This window comes from Lytechinus pictus, chromosome 10 (genome assembly GCF_037042905.1).
Source record: "Lytechinus pictus isolate F3 Inbred chromosome 10, Lp3.0, whole genome shotgun sequence".
NCBI lineage: Eukaryota > Metazoa > Echinodermata > Echinoidea > Temnopleuroida > Toxopneustidae > Lytechinus > Lytechinus pictus.
In genome coordinates this window covers 9,980,354-10,001,832 of record NC_087254.1, presented here as the reverse complement: position 1 = coordinate 10,001,832, position 21,479 = coordinate 9,980,354, and the positions used below count along the sequence as shown (strand labels likewise).

The following is a 21,479-nucleotide window of genomic DNA, read 5'->3' as shown; positions in this document are numbered from 1 at the left end:
CTCCGTTCTAAATTCCACACACTAATCGAATGACCAACTTCAACCCGAAGTTTAACACTATACCCTACCCTAAACCTAACATAAAACCCTACATCTTGGACGAAATTAAGCCCGGAGCAATTGTTGCAGGAGCAAATGTCGTGTCACCAATAAGAATAATAAAATAATAGGCATTTGTATAGCGCCATCTATCTAGAAATATCTATTCTGAGGCGCATTGTTATTATTATTATTACCCCGGCTGTAGCCCGAGCTGCCTTTCAGCGTTCGTGAATTCTAGGAATTAATCCTGCTGGGTACCCATTCACCTCACCTGGGTCGAGTGCAGCACAGTGTGGATAAAATTCTTGATGAAGGAAAACATGCTATTGCTAGGGTTCGAACCCTCGACCCTCTGGAAGGCGAGAGTCAGAACCACTAGACCACAACGTGCCCACACGTATTGGTCTACTAGCAGTTGGTCTACAGGTACTTCTCTGATTGTCTGACACCAGCATGGCTAGACCCACTTGGTCTAATATCATTTTGGTCTGATTACCATTTGACCTATCCATTGTTTGGTCTAACTGTCTGTAGTGTAATTGATGCCCAGGTGATCTAATTTCCACCTTTTCATGTGGAAACTTGGTCTAATTAGAAACTGTCAGGAAATTACAAATACAATTTTTTTTTCATCACAAAAGCATGGGAAAAATGCCTGGCCAGGTATACACAGGCAGCATACAGGATCAACAATTTTTACACACTTAAAGCTATAAACTAATAAGTCATTTCAATTGGCAAAAACAAATCCATGCCATTGCTGCACTGTATAAAAAAGTAGTATTTCAAACATTATTAACTGTAATAACTACTGAATTAAATGAAAAAGATGTTCATTTCAATAATTTGGGAAATATCAATTTGGTCTCAGCTGAAATTAAATCCCAAGCAACATCAATGTTCAGATGCTTTCAAGTGTCGCAGAACACAGATTTGGAAAATGTCACAGTACAGATTTAGAAAATGTTAGTGAAATCAACCCTACTCATGTAGTTCATCAGCCTTTTACCTCATTTTTGTGATCAATATGATAAATTTCATTGCTGATAAGGAAAAACAATGTCAAAGATTCAGCCTGTACTCTTACCTGAAGGAATGAACTTGTGCAGTTTGCCAAGTAGTACTTCGCTCGGTTGTAGTCTTCTTTCAACATCGACAAGGCAGCTAATTCCTCAGTGTATCGGGACTGATTAAACAATGAGAGAACACAATAATCATTTGAGCAGTTACAAGTATGACTTCATTTAGAAACGTATAATTGTGGCAGATTCAGACAATAAACAAATTGATTTCTGCACATTATGTAATATTATACAAATAATGCACGTAAGCGCGTGCATGTAGGACCAAATAATGAACGATGTGCGAGAAGAGCCAATGGATATACCGCACCGAGGTCCGCAGAGTGCGGTATATCCATTTGGCGAGTCGAGCACAAAGTTCATTATTTTGGTCCTCTATGCACGAGAATGCATGCATTGTTTGTTCTATACAACCCCCCCCCCCCCTCCCCCATGTACATGTAACTGAGTTGCCCCGAATGCTATATTTGATCTAAATTCTAGATAATTCCAGACCTCGCACTATCCTGCACTCTGACGTCAGAGTGCAGGATAGTGCATTTTGGATGCAATAGTGCAATTCGCTGAATATCATGTGATCCGAATTGGACCAATCAGATTACGGAACATTCTTGGGAGTTGTATAAGATCAAATATTTCACAGTGAAATCATGCAGACTAAAGCATGCACTTTTAATACATCATTAAAACACCCTATGTAGATAACAACTTTATTTACCTCTAGAATAGCTCTTCTCTCTTGGTTCTTGGCTGATGAATCAATGAACGTCGTAAGACTGTCATCATCCGAACCTTCCAGTAACATCTTGAGTTTGGATCTTATCATGCAGGGCAAGTAGATCTCCTGCAAAAGTGCAAGAAGTTCAGAAAGTAAAAATAAAAAAAATCGAAGTTCAAATTTATTCACACATCAACATTCAATGTACTTCAGGAAAAGTCAAGTACTCTATTTCAATGCATTTAAGACATTTTACATTGGCATCCTCAATTCTCTGCTGTTCTGTCTATCAAGAAATTAGAGCATTGACAGAATGAAGACACAATGCACGATTTGCAGTTGCTCCTGCAATTACCCATTGTTTTTGTCTATGGAGAAATTACAGAGTTGGAAATGAAAAGGCAATGAGAGGAAGCCTCGTTCATTATACATGTAGCATGTAGAATTTCAAAGCAGCTCCCCCCATCCCATTTGTTTTGTCTGTGCAGAAATTAGAGCATTGAAAAGAAAAAGATGCTGAGCTTGATTCCCACTACAAGAGTGATTTCATAGAGGCTCCTGCACTTACCCATTGTCTTTGTCTATTGGCCATTCTTAGTCGTGTGTGTGACTGAAATTATGACAAATCTTTACTTTCATTAGTTATAAATCTTATGATGATTTTGAAAGTTTTATTTCATTTTGAAGTTCACACGAATTTCCAAATGAAATTAAACTTTCAAAATCATGCTTCTGTGTGAAGTCACACACGTGACCCACTTCTTTTAACCTCTGACCTTGAACCTGAATGTTGGAGACAGCAAAAAATATTTCCAAATGATAGCTGACTAAACATGTTAATGTTATATAACCTTTGAATTACTAAATCTCTACAATCTTTAGATTTATAACTAATTATCGTCAAGATTTGTCATAATTTCGGTCACACACATGACAAAGAATAGACCCCTATGGAGAAATGATACCATTGGAAAGGAAAAGGCGCTGAGAGGAAGCCTCATTCATCATAGCATGTAGAATTTCAAAGCAGCTCCCCCCCCCCATGTGTTTTGTCTTTGCAGAAATTAGAGCATTGTAAGGTAAAAGATGCTAAACTTGATTCCAACTCCAAGCATGACTTTTCATTGGATTCCTCAAGTTTCCATTGTTTTTGTCTATGGAGAAATGATAGGGTTGGAAAGGAAAAGGCGCTGAGTGGGAATCTTGTCCAAAGTTTCACTGCATGCAGGACACTTCTCCATTTTGTTTTGATTTGTGTACGCAGAAATTGGTAGGTTGGAAAGTACGCCGAGTCAGATTCATGGAAAAAGCTGTGGCTTATATTTCCTTTGTCTACCAGCAATTGGTCTACTTTTTATCAGGTTTCGAGAGCATTTGACAATCTTAAAACTCGAAAACTGAGATAAATAATTTCAGAAAGGGGTTCAGACATCAATATTTTTGGAATTGACCTCCTTTAGAAGAAATGACAGGAAAAACATCGCTTGGTATACATGGTAAAACTTTTGAATACTAATTAAAACATAACCTTTTTTTTTCAATTAGAAATATAATTCATAGGGTAGAAAAAAAACCTGTCACAGCAGGTTCATGGCAAACTTTGATATACCTGTTTGTAAGAGTCGTTCCATAAGTCAGAGAAATCATTTGTTTCTTTTCCTTCACTCTGATCAGTTGAGAAGGCTTCCATGTTGTCCCACTTTGTCAACTGGTTGCAACACTATAAACAGAAAATAAATCAAAGTACAATCATGTACATTGTCTTTCAAAGAATCATTATTTCAAATTAATTTTGTCAGGGCTATCAGACACATAATCCTAGTCATTATATTCAGAATACTCATGCAAATATGAAACTACACTTCAATTTTCATTTCGTAAAAATGAAATCTGTACATGAATTATGAGTACATGAGTATCATATCAAAGATCAAATATCAAAAATGAAGAAATACGAGTTGGTAATAATCACAAATGTGTCATTTTAAGCAGAACTCCTAAACCTACATCACTTTCTACACATACATTGTATAAACAAAAAACGATTGACCAAAAGTAACTAAAAAAATATGCATTATAATGGTAATATCGTATAAACAAAGCATCGTATGAAAGATGATTAAAGAATAGCCTAGCTACAGTGTATGAAAGTGTTAAAGCCTAGTCTTGTGCTTTAGCACTTTTTGTCATTGCTTGATTAGTATTGATTATCTTGATCATAAAACTATCATATCATAAAATTTAATTTTCTGATAGTAGATGTAGAGATAGCTAACCTGAAGCCGAGCCTCGTCCCAGAAGTCCTCCTCCTCCTGAGTAACATCTTGGCTTGACTCAGACGATATTGCCTGTATACAATACAATCAATCAATCAATCAATCAATCAATGTATCTACAGGTGTTTTAAACAAGATGGAAGGAAGAGGAAGGATATATAGTGCGCCACCGAATAGGCAACTAGATAGTCAGTGCCTCATAAATGCTACATGTATATACTATTATAACTATTCCATATGAAAAAAATATATCAAAATCTGGAGTAAACTGGAGAGTAAAGGAACAGTTATATCAAGGTTTGAGTCAGACGATATCGCTTGTATACCGTGACAATGCACTCAGTACATATAACTTTTATATAAAAGATGTTTAATAAAAAATGGAAATCAAGGGAAGGAGATTCCATAAAAAATTGGAATGTTCAAATTAAAGAAAATGATTCAGAAAGATTTATAACAAGACAAAAAAATGTACTCTACTAGCATTTTAGTATATGGGTGGGATGTAATAACTATATACATGTACTATCCACTATATGTTGACAGATTTGATTAGCATCAACTGAAACTTGACAACAACTTTTCACAAATTATCCATAATTTGTAGGATTTTGCATTTCCCAAAGAGTAGATGAACCACATCCTACAAAAAAAAATATTTGAGCTACATTATGACACAAAGAGGGTGTTGCAAAAAACTTGCAATTGATTTCAAGTCCATATCTGGCCCCCAAATCAATCACTTGTCTTGCACTTAATTGCAAATTCGCACTTGATTGCCAATTGTAACAGGCAGAAAAATTCTCTACAGTTTGCTATAGTTACAATTGAAAATATCAATCGCAAATTTGCATCAGATCTATGCAATTGATTGCAAATATTTTCTTGCAACACCCCCTAGGTGACCTATGAGCTATAACACTGTCAAAGGAACTATGGCCTTGAGTGACCTTTGACCTCGAGTGACCTTTTTACCTCTGAGTAGAGTTTGAGTGCTTTCTCATAGTCTCCCCTTGACTCGGCTTGGATCGCTTTGTGAGTCACATCCTTTGTCTCAATGAGGGAGCCGAATATTCCTCGTAGGACATCGAATTCGCCCATCGCCTTGTACAGCCTGTAATTGAAATACATCAAATTCATTGTCAGGATATTTCAATTTCAATCTTTATTTCCAATTTCAAAAATAGATTTACATTAAAATTTACATTTATAAACAGCAACATTAGCATGAATACAGAACATGAGCATCACTTTGTCAAATAAACACTCATATCACTCCCATCTTGAATTTGCTGCGTAGGCTCCCGATCAAAAATCAGATTATCTTTAAGATTTTGTTGCTTGCTTTTTATATCATTCACGAATCAGCACCAAAATACAGTCTTTCCTTTATATATTACTACAGACCAAGCAGGTCTTTGCGCTCATCCACTTCTGGCTACCTTGTTATTCCAAAAGTTTCAAAAACTGGGGGGAAAGATCATTTGCTTATGCGTGCCCCACTTTGTGGAATAGCCTTACTGAAGACATAAAAAAATGCACCTCTATCGAGACTTTTAAAAATCTTTAGGAAACTCTTTTATTGAACTCTTTAGCTCTTTATGCGCTTTGAGCACTCTACAGAGTGGATTTGGTGCTTTACAAGTCACATTATTATTATTATTATCAAAATAAATCTAGAGCATAAGAGGAAAGAAAATACGATAAACAAAACAGCATAAAAATTGGAAAAAAAGCGGGCAAGATTAAAGCCAGGTTTGAGGCTTGTAGGTTTTATGCCCACTTCAATGGTGATTCTGTATAGTAATTATTTTGCTGTGATCATAAATTCATATATATCAAGCATAAATACTGTGTACACATACACACACTGACATGCAAGGGTAAATTCCTTACTGATTGTAACCATAAGAAAGTATACAAAATGTAGTGGCAAGCACTGATTTGGTATTTCACTGATGTATTCAAAGTATAAAGGTTCTTAAACATATTGAAGGTTAATTACAGGGGTATGAAGGTGTATATTTCTCACCGATTACAATCAAGAAGAAAATTCAGAAAAATATTGTGACAAGCACTGAATTCCTATTACCATTAGATGACTGAGAATATCTGGAGCAAGTTACACAAATAACTTGCATAACAGGTAGATACATCAAACAAGTGGAAGTGTGGAACGCCTCAGGCAGTCTCGCCTGCATTACGCAATTCGATATAGCAGCTGTGCAGACTTTGAAAGCAAATATTGAAAATTATTCACAAAAGAAGACATTCATATGACAATAAATAGTATGTCCATTGACCCTACCTTGCTAGTTCAATCCAGTTTTTCATCTCCTGGCTCTGCTCCGGTCTGGACGTCCTTGCTCTCTTCCTGCTCCTCTCGTCGTCCCAGCTCTTCTTTATCAACACCTCCTCCAAGACTCGGATACCTTCGGTCGAGACACACGAACGCGAACAAAATAAGAATTTCATACCCATTTCGTTCATTTTCAAAGACTGAATTTCGGTGATTTATACTTGAGTTATCATCAAGCATTCCCATCTTGGAAAAGCGTAGCGGCTGTCGAATTAGTCCGTTATGAAAATATTAATTTGAAATCTGTTGTGATGCCTAATAAGCTCCCTCGGTAATATTTTTGTTTATTTCTCTTTGAAAAGAGGTCCTTTTTCAGCACTTATCATACAAATTTTGATAGTGATTCGATATCACCAAGCTACAGACAAAATTATAAATATATCCTGAAATTTCGGCCCATTCTGTGGCTGGGGAGTGCTTTAACCCTATCTAGGCCGGGGTATTTTGGGAGTTCATATGGCCGGGGGGGGGGGGGGGCCTCCCAGGCCCCCCCCCCCCTTGTGATCTCGGCCGTTGAACGCGCGATCGCGACGAAAATTGGCATGCGGGTTGCCTGGGACATAATCTACAAAATTGTATAGTAATTTATTTCATGCGAATCATTATTAAGTAATTATGCTAATTTATGCGTAATTAGTATGCAAAATCATACTTTTTCCTCTAACTCCCTAAATAAAGCTCCAAATGTAATAATTTTTGGTATAGAAACTCTTTGTGGTGTTCTTAGCAAGTGTACATGAAAAAAATTGCGATATCAAATCATTTTCTTATGTATTATATTGTTTTTTTGCAATTTCTTATGTATTTCTGTGTTTTTTTGACCTTTTGTTTTTCATTGTTTTTTCAATGAAATTTGTTGGGGACTCCTCTGAGATCATAAAAAGCATAAAAGAAATACATTTAGACCAGCAAAACTAAAAATAATCATACATTTATGAATTTTGGTTGAAAACACAATTTGCATTGACTTTGTACACAAAACCACGTTTTTGAGCAATTTTTGGTCTGACATGCACTTACATAATGTTGCGTAATTTCGGAACCACATACCCGGGTGACCCAAAATTGGTCTCAAAAGTTGCGCAAGGCTTGAAAGTAAAAAGTCAGCGAGCGGCGTGGTCAAAAAATTTCGCGCGGCGAAAATATCGCGCGATTCGTTGAGGGGGGGGGGCCTCCGAGGCCCCCCCCTGGCCTAGATAGGGTTAAAGGTCAAGTCCACCCCGCTAAAATGTTGATTTGAATAAATAGAGAAAAATCAAACTAGCAAAACGCTGAAAATCGAATGCAAGATTAAGAAAGATTAAGAAAGTTAAGACACTTTAAAGTTTTGCTTATTTTTCACAAAACAGTAAGATGCACAACTCGAATGAGAAAGTCAATGATGTCCCTCACTCACTATTTCTTTTGTTTTTTTATTGTTTGAATTATACAATATTTCATTTTTTATAGATTTGACAATAAGGACCAACTTGACTGAATCATATAGAATTAAACAATGCTCATTCCACATGTTCAGGGAGGAATCAATCGTTGTTTCACTTGACAATGAGGAGAAAAATAGAATATTCCCTTTTTCATATAATAAATACAAAAGAAATAGTGAGTGGATGACGTCATCAGTCTCTTCATTTGCATACCCAACAGGATGTGCATATAACTGTTATGTGAAATTAAGCAAACTTTAAAATGTCATACCTTTCTTATTTTACATCCGATTTTGATGAAGTTTTCAGTGTAAGGCTTGTTGGATTTTTCTCTTTTTATTCATATCAAACTTTTTGTTGGTCTGGACTTGTCCTTTACTAGATAAAATCAATATGCAGACATTTCTACTTTGATTGGGCATCCAACCAAAATAAAAATTTTCAAGTAAAATGGTAAGAATTATTGAGTAAAAATGATTTCAATTTTATATCCCCCACATCATAACCTAGCGATAAATTGGAATAGTGAAAAAATCTTTTATGTGGTTTATCAAACTTAGAATAGGCTTTAATTTTTCAGTGTGCTTTTATCATCCATGAATGTCTATTTTGATGGTTACAGAAAGTTTGTTATCAGATTTCATTTGACATAAACATTTCAAGGGAAAACTTTCAGATTCCATCATGACGTAAGAGGTTCTTACCAATTAGCAGCTGACGGCTGGTCAGACTTGATTGGCTGATAGCCGCTGGGTCAAGGGTCAACTGCTTACTGTGGTAGAAACCAATCTCCTGTTTTGAAAAGAGAGGAATCAAAATCAGCCCTTTGACAGTAAAAATTGAAAATCTTTGAATCTGTTGTGTACCTTATGCAGTTGTAGTTATATTCTTTGAGAATCATCTCAAATAAAGGGGTTTCAAGAACTGACCATAGTATATCATATATTGATAAACTAATTACAAACATACAAATTTAAGATGGAAAATGTGTCAATAAAATGACTTTAACTACGTCAGTTTTTAATCTTTCTGCTCCACTCAATATCATCAACACTATGAATATATATTTTTTTTAAAAGATTTGTTCATTATCCTCAAACTGTTTTGGGAAGAGTAAAGAAAAACATTAAGACCCAAGAAGTAGGAGTGTACAAAGAGTGCATTACGTCAAACCCCCGTTTGGAGAAAGACCGCAGTTCAGATTGCAAACTGCGGTATTATACCCCATTTTCCATTTGGATCTCCCAAAAATCATTTCCAAACCCTTATCAACCGTGCTTGGCCAGGTAATCCCGGGGAAATCCCAGCTGTCTTAATTTCACCTCCACAGGCCAGTATATGAGCGTTGAGCAAAGGACAAAAAGATAAACAACAGCTGTGCTATTACGTAAGACTTCTCTGCCTGTAGTAGGACCTTCGGAATGAAATTATTGTATTCGATATTTAATCACTTTTTCAAAGGCATATTGTATTCAGTTATCCAATGTTAGTCCATTTTCAATTTCGAACGAAGAAAATCGACCTCGAAATAAGGAAAGTAAGCGAATAAAAATGACGGCATGCTTTGCAGGGACCGCGCTCAGCGCTGCGCATGCATCCCATCGTGTGTGGCCCCCTGCTGTGACTGTATATGCCGGGCTGTTGTGAGATCTTCGGACCGACGTCAAGAAACAGGTGTTTTGATACTTAAATTGCTTGCTTGGGGCACTTAGGGTTTGTCGTACTTGGAGAAGAGAATTGATGAGAAGGGAAACTGGGGTATAGTGTTCTCAAATGGAGGTTTTCGTCATGTGTGCAATGCTTGCAAAAATGGTGTGTTTAATGAATGTTTGTGTGTATTACATGTGATAAGTGCATGTGTGATTTGTGTGTCAAGTGTGTACAATGTGTGTTTAATGTGTGTGTTGTGTTTGCTCCAAGACTGGGTAGACTTGATCACCTTTTAATACCAGAACATGAAAGTCGGATCAAACTGGTTGGACTCATTCAGTATCTGGTTTACGTGTGCCCAATACCTAAGGGTTCTCGGGTCACCGACTTCGACCAACTTAGACCGATTTCAATAACACCTATCATTGCCCGACTGTTTGAGGGATTCCTAACAGGATGGATCATGGATGACATTTATCATACCGTCGATCACAAACAGTTTGGCAATATGAAGGGAAGTTCTCTTAATCACTACCTAATCAGCATGCTTGATACCATAGTCAAGGGCCTTGATCAGCAAGGACGTATCGCCAATTTGTGACCATATCAACCATACAATTTTGATCGAAAAACTGATTAGGATTGGTGTTGATCGATCTATCATTCCAACGATATGTGACTTTTGTCCTGCCGTTCACAGGCTGTTCAATACAGAGGGACAACTTCTGCTCCACTTAACATCACCTGTGGGGTTCCACAGGGCACGAAACTGGGCCCGATCCTATTTCTCGTCATGGTGAATGATGTTGCCTGCTCCACGGAGAATCGATGGAAATACGTTGATGATCTTAGCCTTGATGAGGTTGTCAGAAAAGATCAATGTTCTAGCCTACAGCATGATGTTGACTCACTGGTTGATTGGTGTAACGATAATGACATGAAGCTGAATGCTGCAAAGTGTAAAGCGATGCAAATCAGCTTTCTCCGTACGAATCCACCCCCTCTACAGCTTAGGATTGAAGATACAGACTTAGAAATCATGACATCTGTTAGATTACTTGGTGTCATCATACAAAACGACCTGAGATGGGACCTGCATGTTCGTCAAATCATCAGCAATGCTTCTCGTAGGCTGTTCATTCATAATAAGCTGAAGAGAAATGGCGTGATGTGTCCGGAACTTGTCACTATCTACAAGATGTACATCAGGCCATTGATTGAGTTTGACGTGCCTGTTTGGGCATCTAGCATTACCTGCCAACAATCCGCTAGCATTGAGCGGGTTCAGAAGAGGGCTCTGCGTATCATTGCCTGGCCAAATGTCTTGCCATACATTGAACTTCTACAAAGTATGAATGTGTCATCTCTTAAAGACAGACTAAGTGAACTTGTTGAAGGATTTGCGCGCTCGTTGCTAAAATCGAAACGACATCGCCACTTCTTGCCTGAAACCTGTAGGGTTAGAACTGGTCTTTCCCTAAGAAATGCACATCATCTTGAGATACCTCGGACTAGAACAAAAAGATACCAACAGTCTGCCAATCCCCCACTTTGTGCAATTGTTGAACTCTGTAATGTAATGTAATTTAAATGCATCTTTATTGTTTTTTAGCAACTGTAGCACTTTTTGTACTCCCCTTTATTGTTTATCTAATCTTATTGATTTTATGTTAGGTTTTTCACCTTTTTATTCCAATGCTCTTTTTTTTCTTACTTGAGTTCCACCTACATGTAATACGACTATTCGATCTGTAATTTTGCCCAACTTCAATAATTTTTTTGTTCGTTTATTTTTTTTTTTTTACTATAAAGCATACAGTACCAGTCACATTTCTTTGGCTACCTGTTTGCCTGTTTCGGCCGGAGAACAATGGATTCAGTGCACTGAAGTTGTTGTTCTCTGGTTAAGGCAGGTGAACGGGTGGTCAAGGGATTGTGACTGGTGGTGTACTATCTACAGTATATCACATGGTTAATTCCAGACTTCATACCAATCTATTGTAACATCACTATCTATTGTAATATCATATTTATTTCTCTTTAGTTTTATGACTGTCATACATGTATTCTCAAACAAATTTGAAATTGCAATTATTCACAACATTGATCTGGTTTATATTTTTAAAGGACTTACATATTGTTTGATTTGTCTGGCTATTTACAATTTTTTTTAATACATATTTTTCTAGTTTTAAATATGCATGACTTTTAATCATGATATTTTAAAAGTGTAAATGTTAATTTATATATGTTTTTAATACTCGCAACTTTGCTGATTTAATTTTGACAATGATAGTTTTACAATGTTATAATTTCAATAAATTTTAACCTTTTTTTAGAGATTATTCAAAATTATTTTTTCTGGCTTTATTTGTTGATGATTTGTCTAGCACTAGAATTGTGATATATTGTAATATTTTAATAATATACATGTACATTTTTACTTTGTAAATATGATAATATGAGTCTTCGAACTTTTGTCATGTACCATTTTCACAATAAAACCAGAATTGAATTGAATTGAATTGATGTGTGATAAGTGTGTGTGATTTGTATGTCACACACACAATGTGTTTTTAATGTGTGTGTCTGCTGCAAGACAGTGTAGACTTGAACAACCCTTACCAGAATAAAGCTGATGAAAGCCGGATCAAACTGGTTAGACTCATTCAGCATTCAGGTTTACGTGTGGTGTGTGTGATTTGTGTGTCAAGTGTGTACAATGAGTGTTTAATGTGTGTGTGTGTTTTTGCTCCAAGACTGTTTAAGACTTGAACAACCCTTACCAGAATACAGCTGATGAAAGCTGGATCAAACTGGTTTGACTCATTCAGCATCTGGTTTAGGTGAGTTTCAATCTCTTTCACATGAAGCCCCGCCTCTCTCTCTGTGCAGTCATCTCCAATCCTGGCAAAGATTCCCCTAAAGAGGGCGCAAAACAGCAACCGTGATAGTGTGGAATCTCTCTGCAGGTCAAAAGAAAAATATTCGAACATCAAAACATTTGTAAAAAGAAACAAAATGTTGACATTTTTCCACAAAAGCAAAAGTATGTGATATTATTTCCTGCAGAGGAAATTAAAAGCTAAGCAATCATTAAATGTTCATCAGAAAATCCAATGTGAATCATGTGTAATTCACAAAACCCCCCTTTAATTAAATGTCCACATCTAATGATATCTAATAATAAACTATGTGGCATTTTGGGGTATAAATGTGAAATATTTAACTGTCCTGATGTACTGATATGAAACTACTTCTACACCAAACAATCAAAATTAGCAAGTACTATTCTAATGTACCAGTATTTAACTGAGTTTTAAGTGTAGAAAGATGCACATCAATGACCTGATAAATCCCTTTTCTCTACAATAAGTAATAAATACTTTACACCAAACACAAATTCCTCACCAGTGCTATACTAGCCTGAAGGGGTCCTTTGATGTCAGAGTGTTTAATCTGGGAGGTGTTTCATAAACCTGTTAGTGAAGTTATACACGAGTTTACCCACAACTGGGACATATTCTAAGGTGCTAAATCAGCGACATAGGGATATATCATGTAACACAAGAAAAGGATCACCAGACACTTGTAAAGTTATTTCTAACATAAGAACAGGTCCTCTGGATGTCTCATATATCTCCAGTCCTCTATTTTGTACAAATAAATTCCCTTCTCACACAAACACTTTACACCAAACACATATCACATATCAGTGCTATAGCATGCAGGGGTGCTATGATGCAAAAAGGCTTAATCTGGATATCAAGAATGTCACCAGTCCCATACTCATACAGATAGTTTCACTTCTTATAACAACCAACAAACACTTTACACCAAACACTGAACAGCAAACACTTTACACCAATTGAAAATTCCTTACGAATGCCAAAGCTTGCAGGGGTGCTATGATATCATCAGTGTTTAATCTGGATGTCCGGTAGGTCTCCAGTCCTACATGTATACTGATACAAAGAAATCCACTTTTTTACACTAACTATCAAACACTTTACGCCAAACATAATTCCTTACCAGAGCTAACGCCTGCAGGGGTGCTATGATGTCAGAGTGTTTGATCTGGATGTCCGGTAGGTCTCCACTTCTATACTGACGATACATCGTTACTTGGGCAAACCTACGCTCCCTCTGGCTCCTCTGTACTTCCTGAAAAAAAAACGTCAAAGGTGACAGACAAATTTAAACAAAACTGATGTCTGGTGTCCGATTTCATAAAGAGTCACAACTATGGTAACTTTGCCATTATAATAACTACCACATGCATAGAAACCTTGATTGTGATTGGCTGCTGAGCCCTGTTACCATGGTTTTGTCATAATGGCAGACCCCTAACCGCCTAACCTCCAAATCATCAATGAATAAATGTTGCCTAACTTTTAAAATAAAAAATGAATTAAAACCTTTTTTTTTTATTCGATCCTCTTTCATAATTTCAAGCATGATTGATTTTAATACGATATATGAAGTGGGAGCTGTACATACACACACACACAAATAACATTTTAAATACAAGGAAAAGATGGATTTTTACAAAAATTGACAATAAATAAAGTTAGGACAGGTAAGAAATAAAATCTACCTCTCTGAGTTGTTTTTGTCTGGTCGCTCGTTTAGCAAAGAATGCACTCTGAGATGACTGATCTTTTAAGAATCGTCTCTTGAGGCGCTGGACCTCCTTCTCGCCTTCAGAGGGGGCTGGTAGCAAAAATACATAAATTGACTTGAAGAAATCCAGAGAATACTGAGGAGCAGAATCGTTAACCAGTGAAAGCCAAGCAATATTTTGAATTCTGATGTCAAACTAATATTTTTAAAAATGAAGGGCCATTTCAAGTTCTCTAGAATGGCAGTAGAGAATTAAGGCAATTCCTACAAGTGTTAGGAAAATCTGGCCTGTCTTCCACGGAGACAAATCTAGATTTATAATTTTGTATAACCAATAAAAGCAAAAAGAAAAAAAAATCATCAAAAGGTCACAAGTCGATTGTAAGATCATGTGTAACATTTGAACATCTTTATAAAACACCCTATTGGAATGTCTCTATCAGATTGTCTACAGACCTTTCCTGGTGTCGTTGCCTCTGCTTCCACCAGCTCCGGTGTCCTGCTTGCTACTCTTGAAGGCATCAGTTCTCTTCGGTAGAGACCCCATCGTGAAGAGCAAGGAAGACTCGCTCGCCGATGAAGATGATGAAGAATAATCAGCAAACGTGTCCTGGCTTCCCGTCAACCAGTTGTAGGCGTTCTTGCGGCTGGCAGCAGCTATGAAAAGACACAAGGTCTGTCTTACAAAGAGTTGCGAGGGATTTCATCAAAACACAACTATCGGAACCCTACAACACCAACATCTAGAATGCATACCTCCATTTAAATTGTTTTCTAAATATAATCCAATCAATCACAATGATGGAAAACTTGCAACCCCAACCTCTAAAATGCATACCTCCATTAATTTTTTTTATATGATACTACTGTTATCATCTCAATCATCGGGGTAAGCCCTGAAATCGCTTTAAGACCACTGTCTGTAAAAGGGGAATAATGAGGGCAGTAATGAAGTTGAGATGAGCACTCACCTTGATCGCCATGGGTGGTATTCTGGTAATTAAACATAGGTTTAACCTTAGTATAAACTAAAATTTAAAACCACACTTCTATGGAATACTGGATTCCATAATATTTCTTCCATATTCGTGCCAATTATAATTTATTAATTACATGTAATTCACAAAAATTCATATTTCTGTATTTTCCTATTCTTCCCATTTTCCGACTAAATTAATATTTTGACAATATTTTTGAAGCAGGAGAAAAACAATGTTTGATTTGTTGAATGAGTTGACAACTGGCACTCCATAAGTGTGGTCTTAGTAATTAATCCAAGTTAAATCAAATCATGGCTATCACAATACCATCCCTTGGATCAACACAAGCCCTGCCTCAAGAACAACCACCACTCACCATTCTCTTGAGTTGGGGCAAATTGTTGAGTAGCCTGAGTGGCCCTGAGCTGCCCTCCTCCCATGCCCATACTCTGCGACGAGGGGGATCCCCTCATACTCCCCTGGGACTGACCCACCTGCGTCTCCACGAACTTAGGGGTGGATATCGCAGCATGGCGCTGTCGCCAGGAGTGGTCGATCTGCACTTCCTGTAAAGTGAACATTAAATGCATGAACTGTCACTATAAAATTGTGATAGAGGTCAACATGGACTTCCTGTAAAGTGACATACAACACATGAAGTACATGTATCATTGCTGTTTTGCTATCTTCTTGGTAAATGACTGATTTGTGTGAAAGCAGCGTCACTCATAAGAAAAATAAAATAGTGATAGTTCGGAAAGGGCCCTTCTGACAAAAAAGAAGAGATTTTCTACATGGAAATGGTTACATGTAGATATTAGAATAAGAAAGCCTAATTTTGAATAATTAAAAAAAAAAGGAGGGAAATGGCATTAATATGACGATCAACTTGGATGCATATTAGTATGGCTTTTAATGCTCTAATACAACAATAAAGAAACATTTATAATCCACACACAAATAAGTGATAATTCAAGATACACTTGTAAATGTGTGAAACCTAGATCACTATAATCCACATGAAGAATAACAATTCATCAAGCAAACTGTTTCATACCTCAAACTTGCAGGCAGATAAAGGATGCTCAAAGATTTCTCTCTTGAAGTCGGGGCTTTTAGAAGTCATCTCTAGCAGTAGGTTGGTGGCGTAACCAAGGTAACGATTCTCAGTGGAAGGGGAGTACATGCATCTCAACATGGCGATGAGCCGACCTAGAGTCTCCTTAGGGAGACGGGTTTCGTGGCTCCAGAAATTACTCACTCTCAATCTGCAAGAGAACAATTCCATAAATTTCGTATGTCCGACCCCCTAAATGTGGGACCCTCATGAAATGTTCTGTCTCTGATTTCTGGTTCTTTTGAAAGTCTGTAAGTTGCCAAAAGACTATGACTTGGTAAATTCATAAAGTGATGTAAAACATGAGAAAGGTGGGGGTCAGACGTACAAAACGGTTGATCATTTCATGGAATTGCCCAAGACAGAAACAATGATGGGTGATTTCAAGTTTGGTGTCAGCATTGGTAGTGCAATTCAGATTTGTGATATAAATTCCCCAAAATGCCATTTTCTCAAAAATTTGAAGGTGATTTAATTTGTGCTGAGGATATATCACAGGACACATCATTCTGTGCCCTTTCAGTAAGAAAAATATTTACATTCATCATATTCCATTAAAAATTCGAATTTATGGTATATTACATGATATATGGGGAAGCTGCTCACATATGATGCAACAAATGTATTATTTAAAAAATAAAAAAACATAACTCTTATTCTCTCATGGATTTTCATTTAATCTTCACAAATATTTCTCTCGATTTTTTTCTGCATTTTTGAAAAACCAACTCATCGTCAGGGTGATCTTCCCAAATGAAGAATTTTGCAAAATGTCTGACTGAATTTTAGGCTACAGAAGAAGACAATAATTCTAACACAAAAAAAAACAAAAAAACTGTCAAGTGGTGTTTTCAACTTCAGTATCATTTGGAGCAGAAAACCAAGTGATGGGGAAGAAATGATAGTTACCGCAGGTAGTTTTCCTGATCAGAAAGGCCTTGCAGGAGGGTATCCTTAGCAATAGATAGCGCCTTATCAGCATCCTCACCGTCTCTCCTATCCTCTTCCCTAAATAAACATGATCAAACAAGAAATTGTACATCATATAAATTTCAGTATATTTCGACATTTTTTCCGTTGGCAATATTGATTAAAAAACCCCAGATATTTTACTCTCCTTTCATATTCCAATACTAAACTGTACATCTCATATTTCAAACTTGATTCCTCAAATATCATGTTCAGGTTCATGGATTTTATTTAAAATATTATCCAGTCTTACAAAGAGTTATGATTGATCCAATCAATTGCAACTCTATGGAAATCCATCAGGGTCATAATTTTTTCTACAGGAAATTCGCAAAATGTCTTTTGTAAACAAAGGAGAACACATTTGCGGTGCGGTGAGAGCGGTGTTGGCTCAGTCGGTAACGCGTCTGCCCGTCGAACCAAAGATCGTGGGTTCGAGTCCACCCCGGGCGGATGACTGAAGTCAGTGCGTTGTGTGTAAACTTCTCTCCCATGTTTCATAGATGCAGGCTATGTTACAATGGAAAACACTCTGTCCCTCGGATAGGACGTTAAATGGAGGCCCCGTGTAGAGGAGAGTCACCACCTTTGCACGTTAAGAACCCACTGCACTATTCGTATAAGAGTAGGGGGAAACCCCGGTGTAGTGGTCCACCTGCATTCCCCCCAGTCAGTTATATCGGGAGGAGAGACCTGCGGGTCATAGTGATTCAGTTCGCTTTTCGCCTCCCAGGCACAAGTGACGCCAAACAAATAATAATAATAATAACATCAAATTGTCATTAAATCAATGAATTAATGGATAAACATTCATATCTAGAATTTTTTTTTAACAAACATGCATTTCATATGTTGACTTTGCTGGCTTTCCATAGTTGCGATTGATCGGATCAATCGCTATCAATCGCTACTCTTTGTAAAACGGGCCCCTGGAATACCTTGCCACAACATATAACATCATTCAGCTAGCTATTACTTTAATTACCATGTCTCACTAGCAGTGCGTTCTTTCTCAGAAATATTGTGAAATGTTGTTGACCCTGGTATTATGAAATGCACAACTTGAATAGGTACTACTTTTCTTCCCGAGTATCGACTCTAGTTAATAGATTTATGAAAGCGACGGAAGGCGGATGTCATGGAAACATGTCTCAGATCAAATACAAAATCATATTGCATGCTTATAATATAGCTCTGCAGAGGGTTCTGTTGACAGAATTTAAAAAATAAATTAATAGATATAATACCTGTAGTTATCGTAGATCCACATGAGAATGGAATACATCGCATCTCGGCAGGTAGGGCTGGGATGAGAGACAAAGCCCTTGACGGCGGGAAGGAGGTGGAGAAGCTCCGACGGCTGAAGCTTGGGAAGCATCCCATCGACCAACTTGAGACTTGTCAACTGATCAGCTTCATCTCTGAAAGAAAGAAGGAAGGAAGGAAGGAAGGAAGGAAGAGAGGGGAGAGAGAGTGGGAAGGGGGGAGAGAGAGGAAGAGAGTGGGAGAGAAGAAGATAAAGAGGGAGTCAAAGAGAGAGGGGATAGAAGAGAGGGAAAGAAGAATAAGAGAATGGAAGAAAGATAGACCAAGAGTAAGAAAGAAGGATAGAAAATACAAAAAGGGCAGAAAAGGAGTGAGAGAGGAAGGAGATAAAAAAATAAGAGAGAGGGAGAGAAAGATAGGCAAACACACACACAAAAAGCCAATCAGATATAGGTTCTGATATCAGGAACAGATAAATCTACATTCTGAAAAAATGAATTTGATGGACTATTTTTGGCATACAACTTGAAAGGCTTTCAGATTCTTAAAGAAATTGCAACCAGCTTGATAATTTATTATATATAACTGGTACTGATCTTATTTTGACAGGGTAAACTGGATGGATTATTTAAGGCACATCACTCAAAATCCTTTCAAGTATTATTTTTTTTAAATCAATTAATGATCAATGAAAGCATGAGGAATGATAAAAGATGATTATGGGCCTTACTTGTGTGTCAGAAGAGCGAGGATGTTCTTATTCTTCATCTCGATGAAAGCGTTGTCGATGTGCTCTATCCTGGCTGTGATGATCTGAAGACATTCCGTCTTCGGTTGACCATGGATTGAAGGTAACATGAACAGAAGCTTGTTCATGAATCTACGACAAAAAGACCATACTACACGTTTAAAGATCTGCTCGACAAGTTAGCGAACCCCACCACAACATGCACTCCTTCATGCCGAGTGTTGAATGTAGACAACAACACTACAATGCTGCTTGAAAAGCCCAGAGAAACAGACTTCATTGAATGTAATATAATCATTTGACTTCACAATTAAATATCTAAAAAAAGGCAGAACACTAAAGATATGTTCAGGTTCACTAACTTTTGAGTACCACTCTACATTCTGACGGCATTCATACTGCCATCATTCTTAAACTGAAACTGTTATCAGTAACCCCTTTATAGCTTGGAACCATCTTCCATTGGAAATAGCAAAACATCACTAGTCTTCAAGTCAAATATTTAATAGTAGTAGTAGTAGTACATATAGCAGTAATAATAATGATAATTATAATAATGATAATGTGGACATTTTTAGAGAAACAACAACCATCACAAGAAGATGCTATTGGTGCAGTTAAGAAAATAAAATAAATGGAAACACATTAAAGGAGAATGAAACCCTTCAAACCAGCTGAATCCTTATCAAAGAGAAAAATCAAAGAAACATATTGTTGAAAGTTTGAGAAAGATTGAATGAATAATAAGAAAGTTATGATCATTTGAATATTGAGATCACTAATGCCATGTAGATCCTCCCATTGGCAATGCGACCAAGATCTGTGATGTCACACACGTACAACTCCCTCATTACTTTAGCACTTATTTCACTTATATTCTCACTTTTATAGAGTCTATCACATGGTGAGGTGTTCTCTTTATGAGAGGACAAGTACAGAGGTTTCACAACATTATATCATTGATGAATCGTTTGTCATATGATTAGAATGAGCAAAAAGATATGTTTTGGGGTATATTTTCAGTGTCCAAAAGGGGAGAGTTGTTCATCTGTGACATCATAGATCTTGGTCGCATTGCCAATGGGAGTATCTCCATAGCATTAGTGATCTCGACATTCAAATGCTCATAACTCTTCTATTGCTAGTCCTATTTTACTCAAACTTTTGTTGATCTTATTCTTTGATTTTTCTGCTTTCACAAAAGCTAACTTGCTCCAAGAGTTTCATTCTCCTTTAAAGAAGGGTAAGAGTTATATTTACTTTAAAACTTGTCTGAATACCCGGGGGGGGGGGGGGTTCAAAAAGACCCAAGTCTGACTTAGAGTCGCACTTCAATTCCCAGTTACGTGCGGTATAAAAGGCATCACCGGATTGGGCAAATCAGGTTAAGAGGATAGGAGCTACTGCGTAGTGATCAATAAGATTTTGCATTACATATCATGTGCACTTCCGAATTTACTCATGATTCTAATCACTCTTAAATTGTGAAACACCCCCCAGAATTATAGTGAACTTTTGAAACTCCTCTGCATTGATAAAGAGAAAATTCACAAACCTATCGGTGAAGACTGGGTAATTGAGATGTATCTTATGCAGACATGTGATGAAGATGACCTCTTTCCCAGAGCCTACCTGGAGCTGATGGAGCTGTTTGTAGGTTACTTCATGAAGATGACCATCAGCGATCTAAAACAAATATAATTAATCATAATAATAATATTCATAATTATAAAATTAATGATAATAACAATAATATCAACAATAATACTAAAGAGAATAATAACAGAGCTGCCAACCTGAACACGAACAATTTCAGTATTTTAAATGCTTAAAATCAGTATTTTGGTGAGGAAATCAGTATTTTCAAAGAAATACCATACATGTAGCACAACACATAAGCTGAAACTTCAGAAATCAGTATTTTGCACGAAACCATCAGTATTCTTCTCATTTTTCAGTACTAAATACTGAAAATCAGTACTGGTTGGCAGCTCTGTAATAATAATATCAACAATAATAAGAATAATAATAAAAATACTACTACTAATAATAATGTCCGTAATGATTAACACATTGATCTTTCGCATTCAAGTTGCATTATTCACATTATTTCTGTATTGTATTTCTAATTAGCTGCAGTAAAGACAATTCGACATTCATATGTATAAAGTGTGCTATAATTTTTTTGTGTTATTACTGTTATAACAATCATTATTAAATCAATA

General features: G+C 36.8%; 1 protein-coding gene across 1 annotated transcript in view; it reads right to left on the bottom strand.

Annotated features, from left to right (window-relative positions):
* The window catches only part of LOC129270125 (DNA-dependent protein kinase catalytic subunit-like), a 103,421-nt gene that overhangs the window by 34,556 nt on the left and 47,386 nt on the right, over positions 1-21,479 (bottom strand). Inside the window, exons 27-43 of the mRNA XM_064105306.1 lie at positions 20,810-20,940; positions 19,237-19,386; positions 18,488-18,661; positions 17,181-17,279; positions 16,212-16,422; positions 15,531-15,720; positions 14,631-14,831; positions 14,149-14,264; positions 13,584-13,715; positions 12,338-12,517; positions 8,606-8,693; positions 6,427-6,550; positions 5,094-5,232; positions 4,119-4,190; positions 3,452-3,562; positions 1,843-1,968; positions 1,130-1,228 (exon numbers count right to left, since the gene is read on the bottom strand). Coding sequence (XP_063961376.1) covers positions 1,130-1,228; positions 1,843-1,968; positions 3,452-3,562; positions 4,119-4,190; positions 5,094-5,232; positions 6,427-6,550; positions 8,606-8,693; positions 12,338-12,517; positions 13,584-13,715; positions 14,149-14,264; positions 14,631-14,831; positions 15,531-15,720; positions 16,212-16,422; positions 17,181-17,279; positions 18,488-18,661; positions 19,237-19,386; positions 20,810-20,940 — 2,343 coding nt within the window. The remainder of the gene's footprint in view (positions 1-1,129; positions 1,229-1,842; positions 1,969-3,451; positions 3,563-4,118; positions 4,191-5,093; positions 5,233-6,426; positions 6,551-8,605; positions 8,694-12,337; positions 12,518-13,583; positions 13,716-14,148; positions 14,265-14,630; positions 14,832-15,530; positions 15,721-16,211; positions 16,423-17,180; positions 17,280-18,487; positions 18,662-19,236; positions 19,387-20,809; positions 20,941-21,479) is intronic.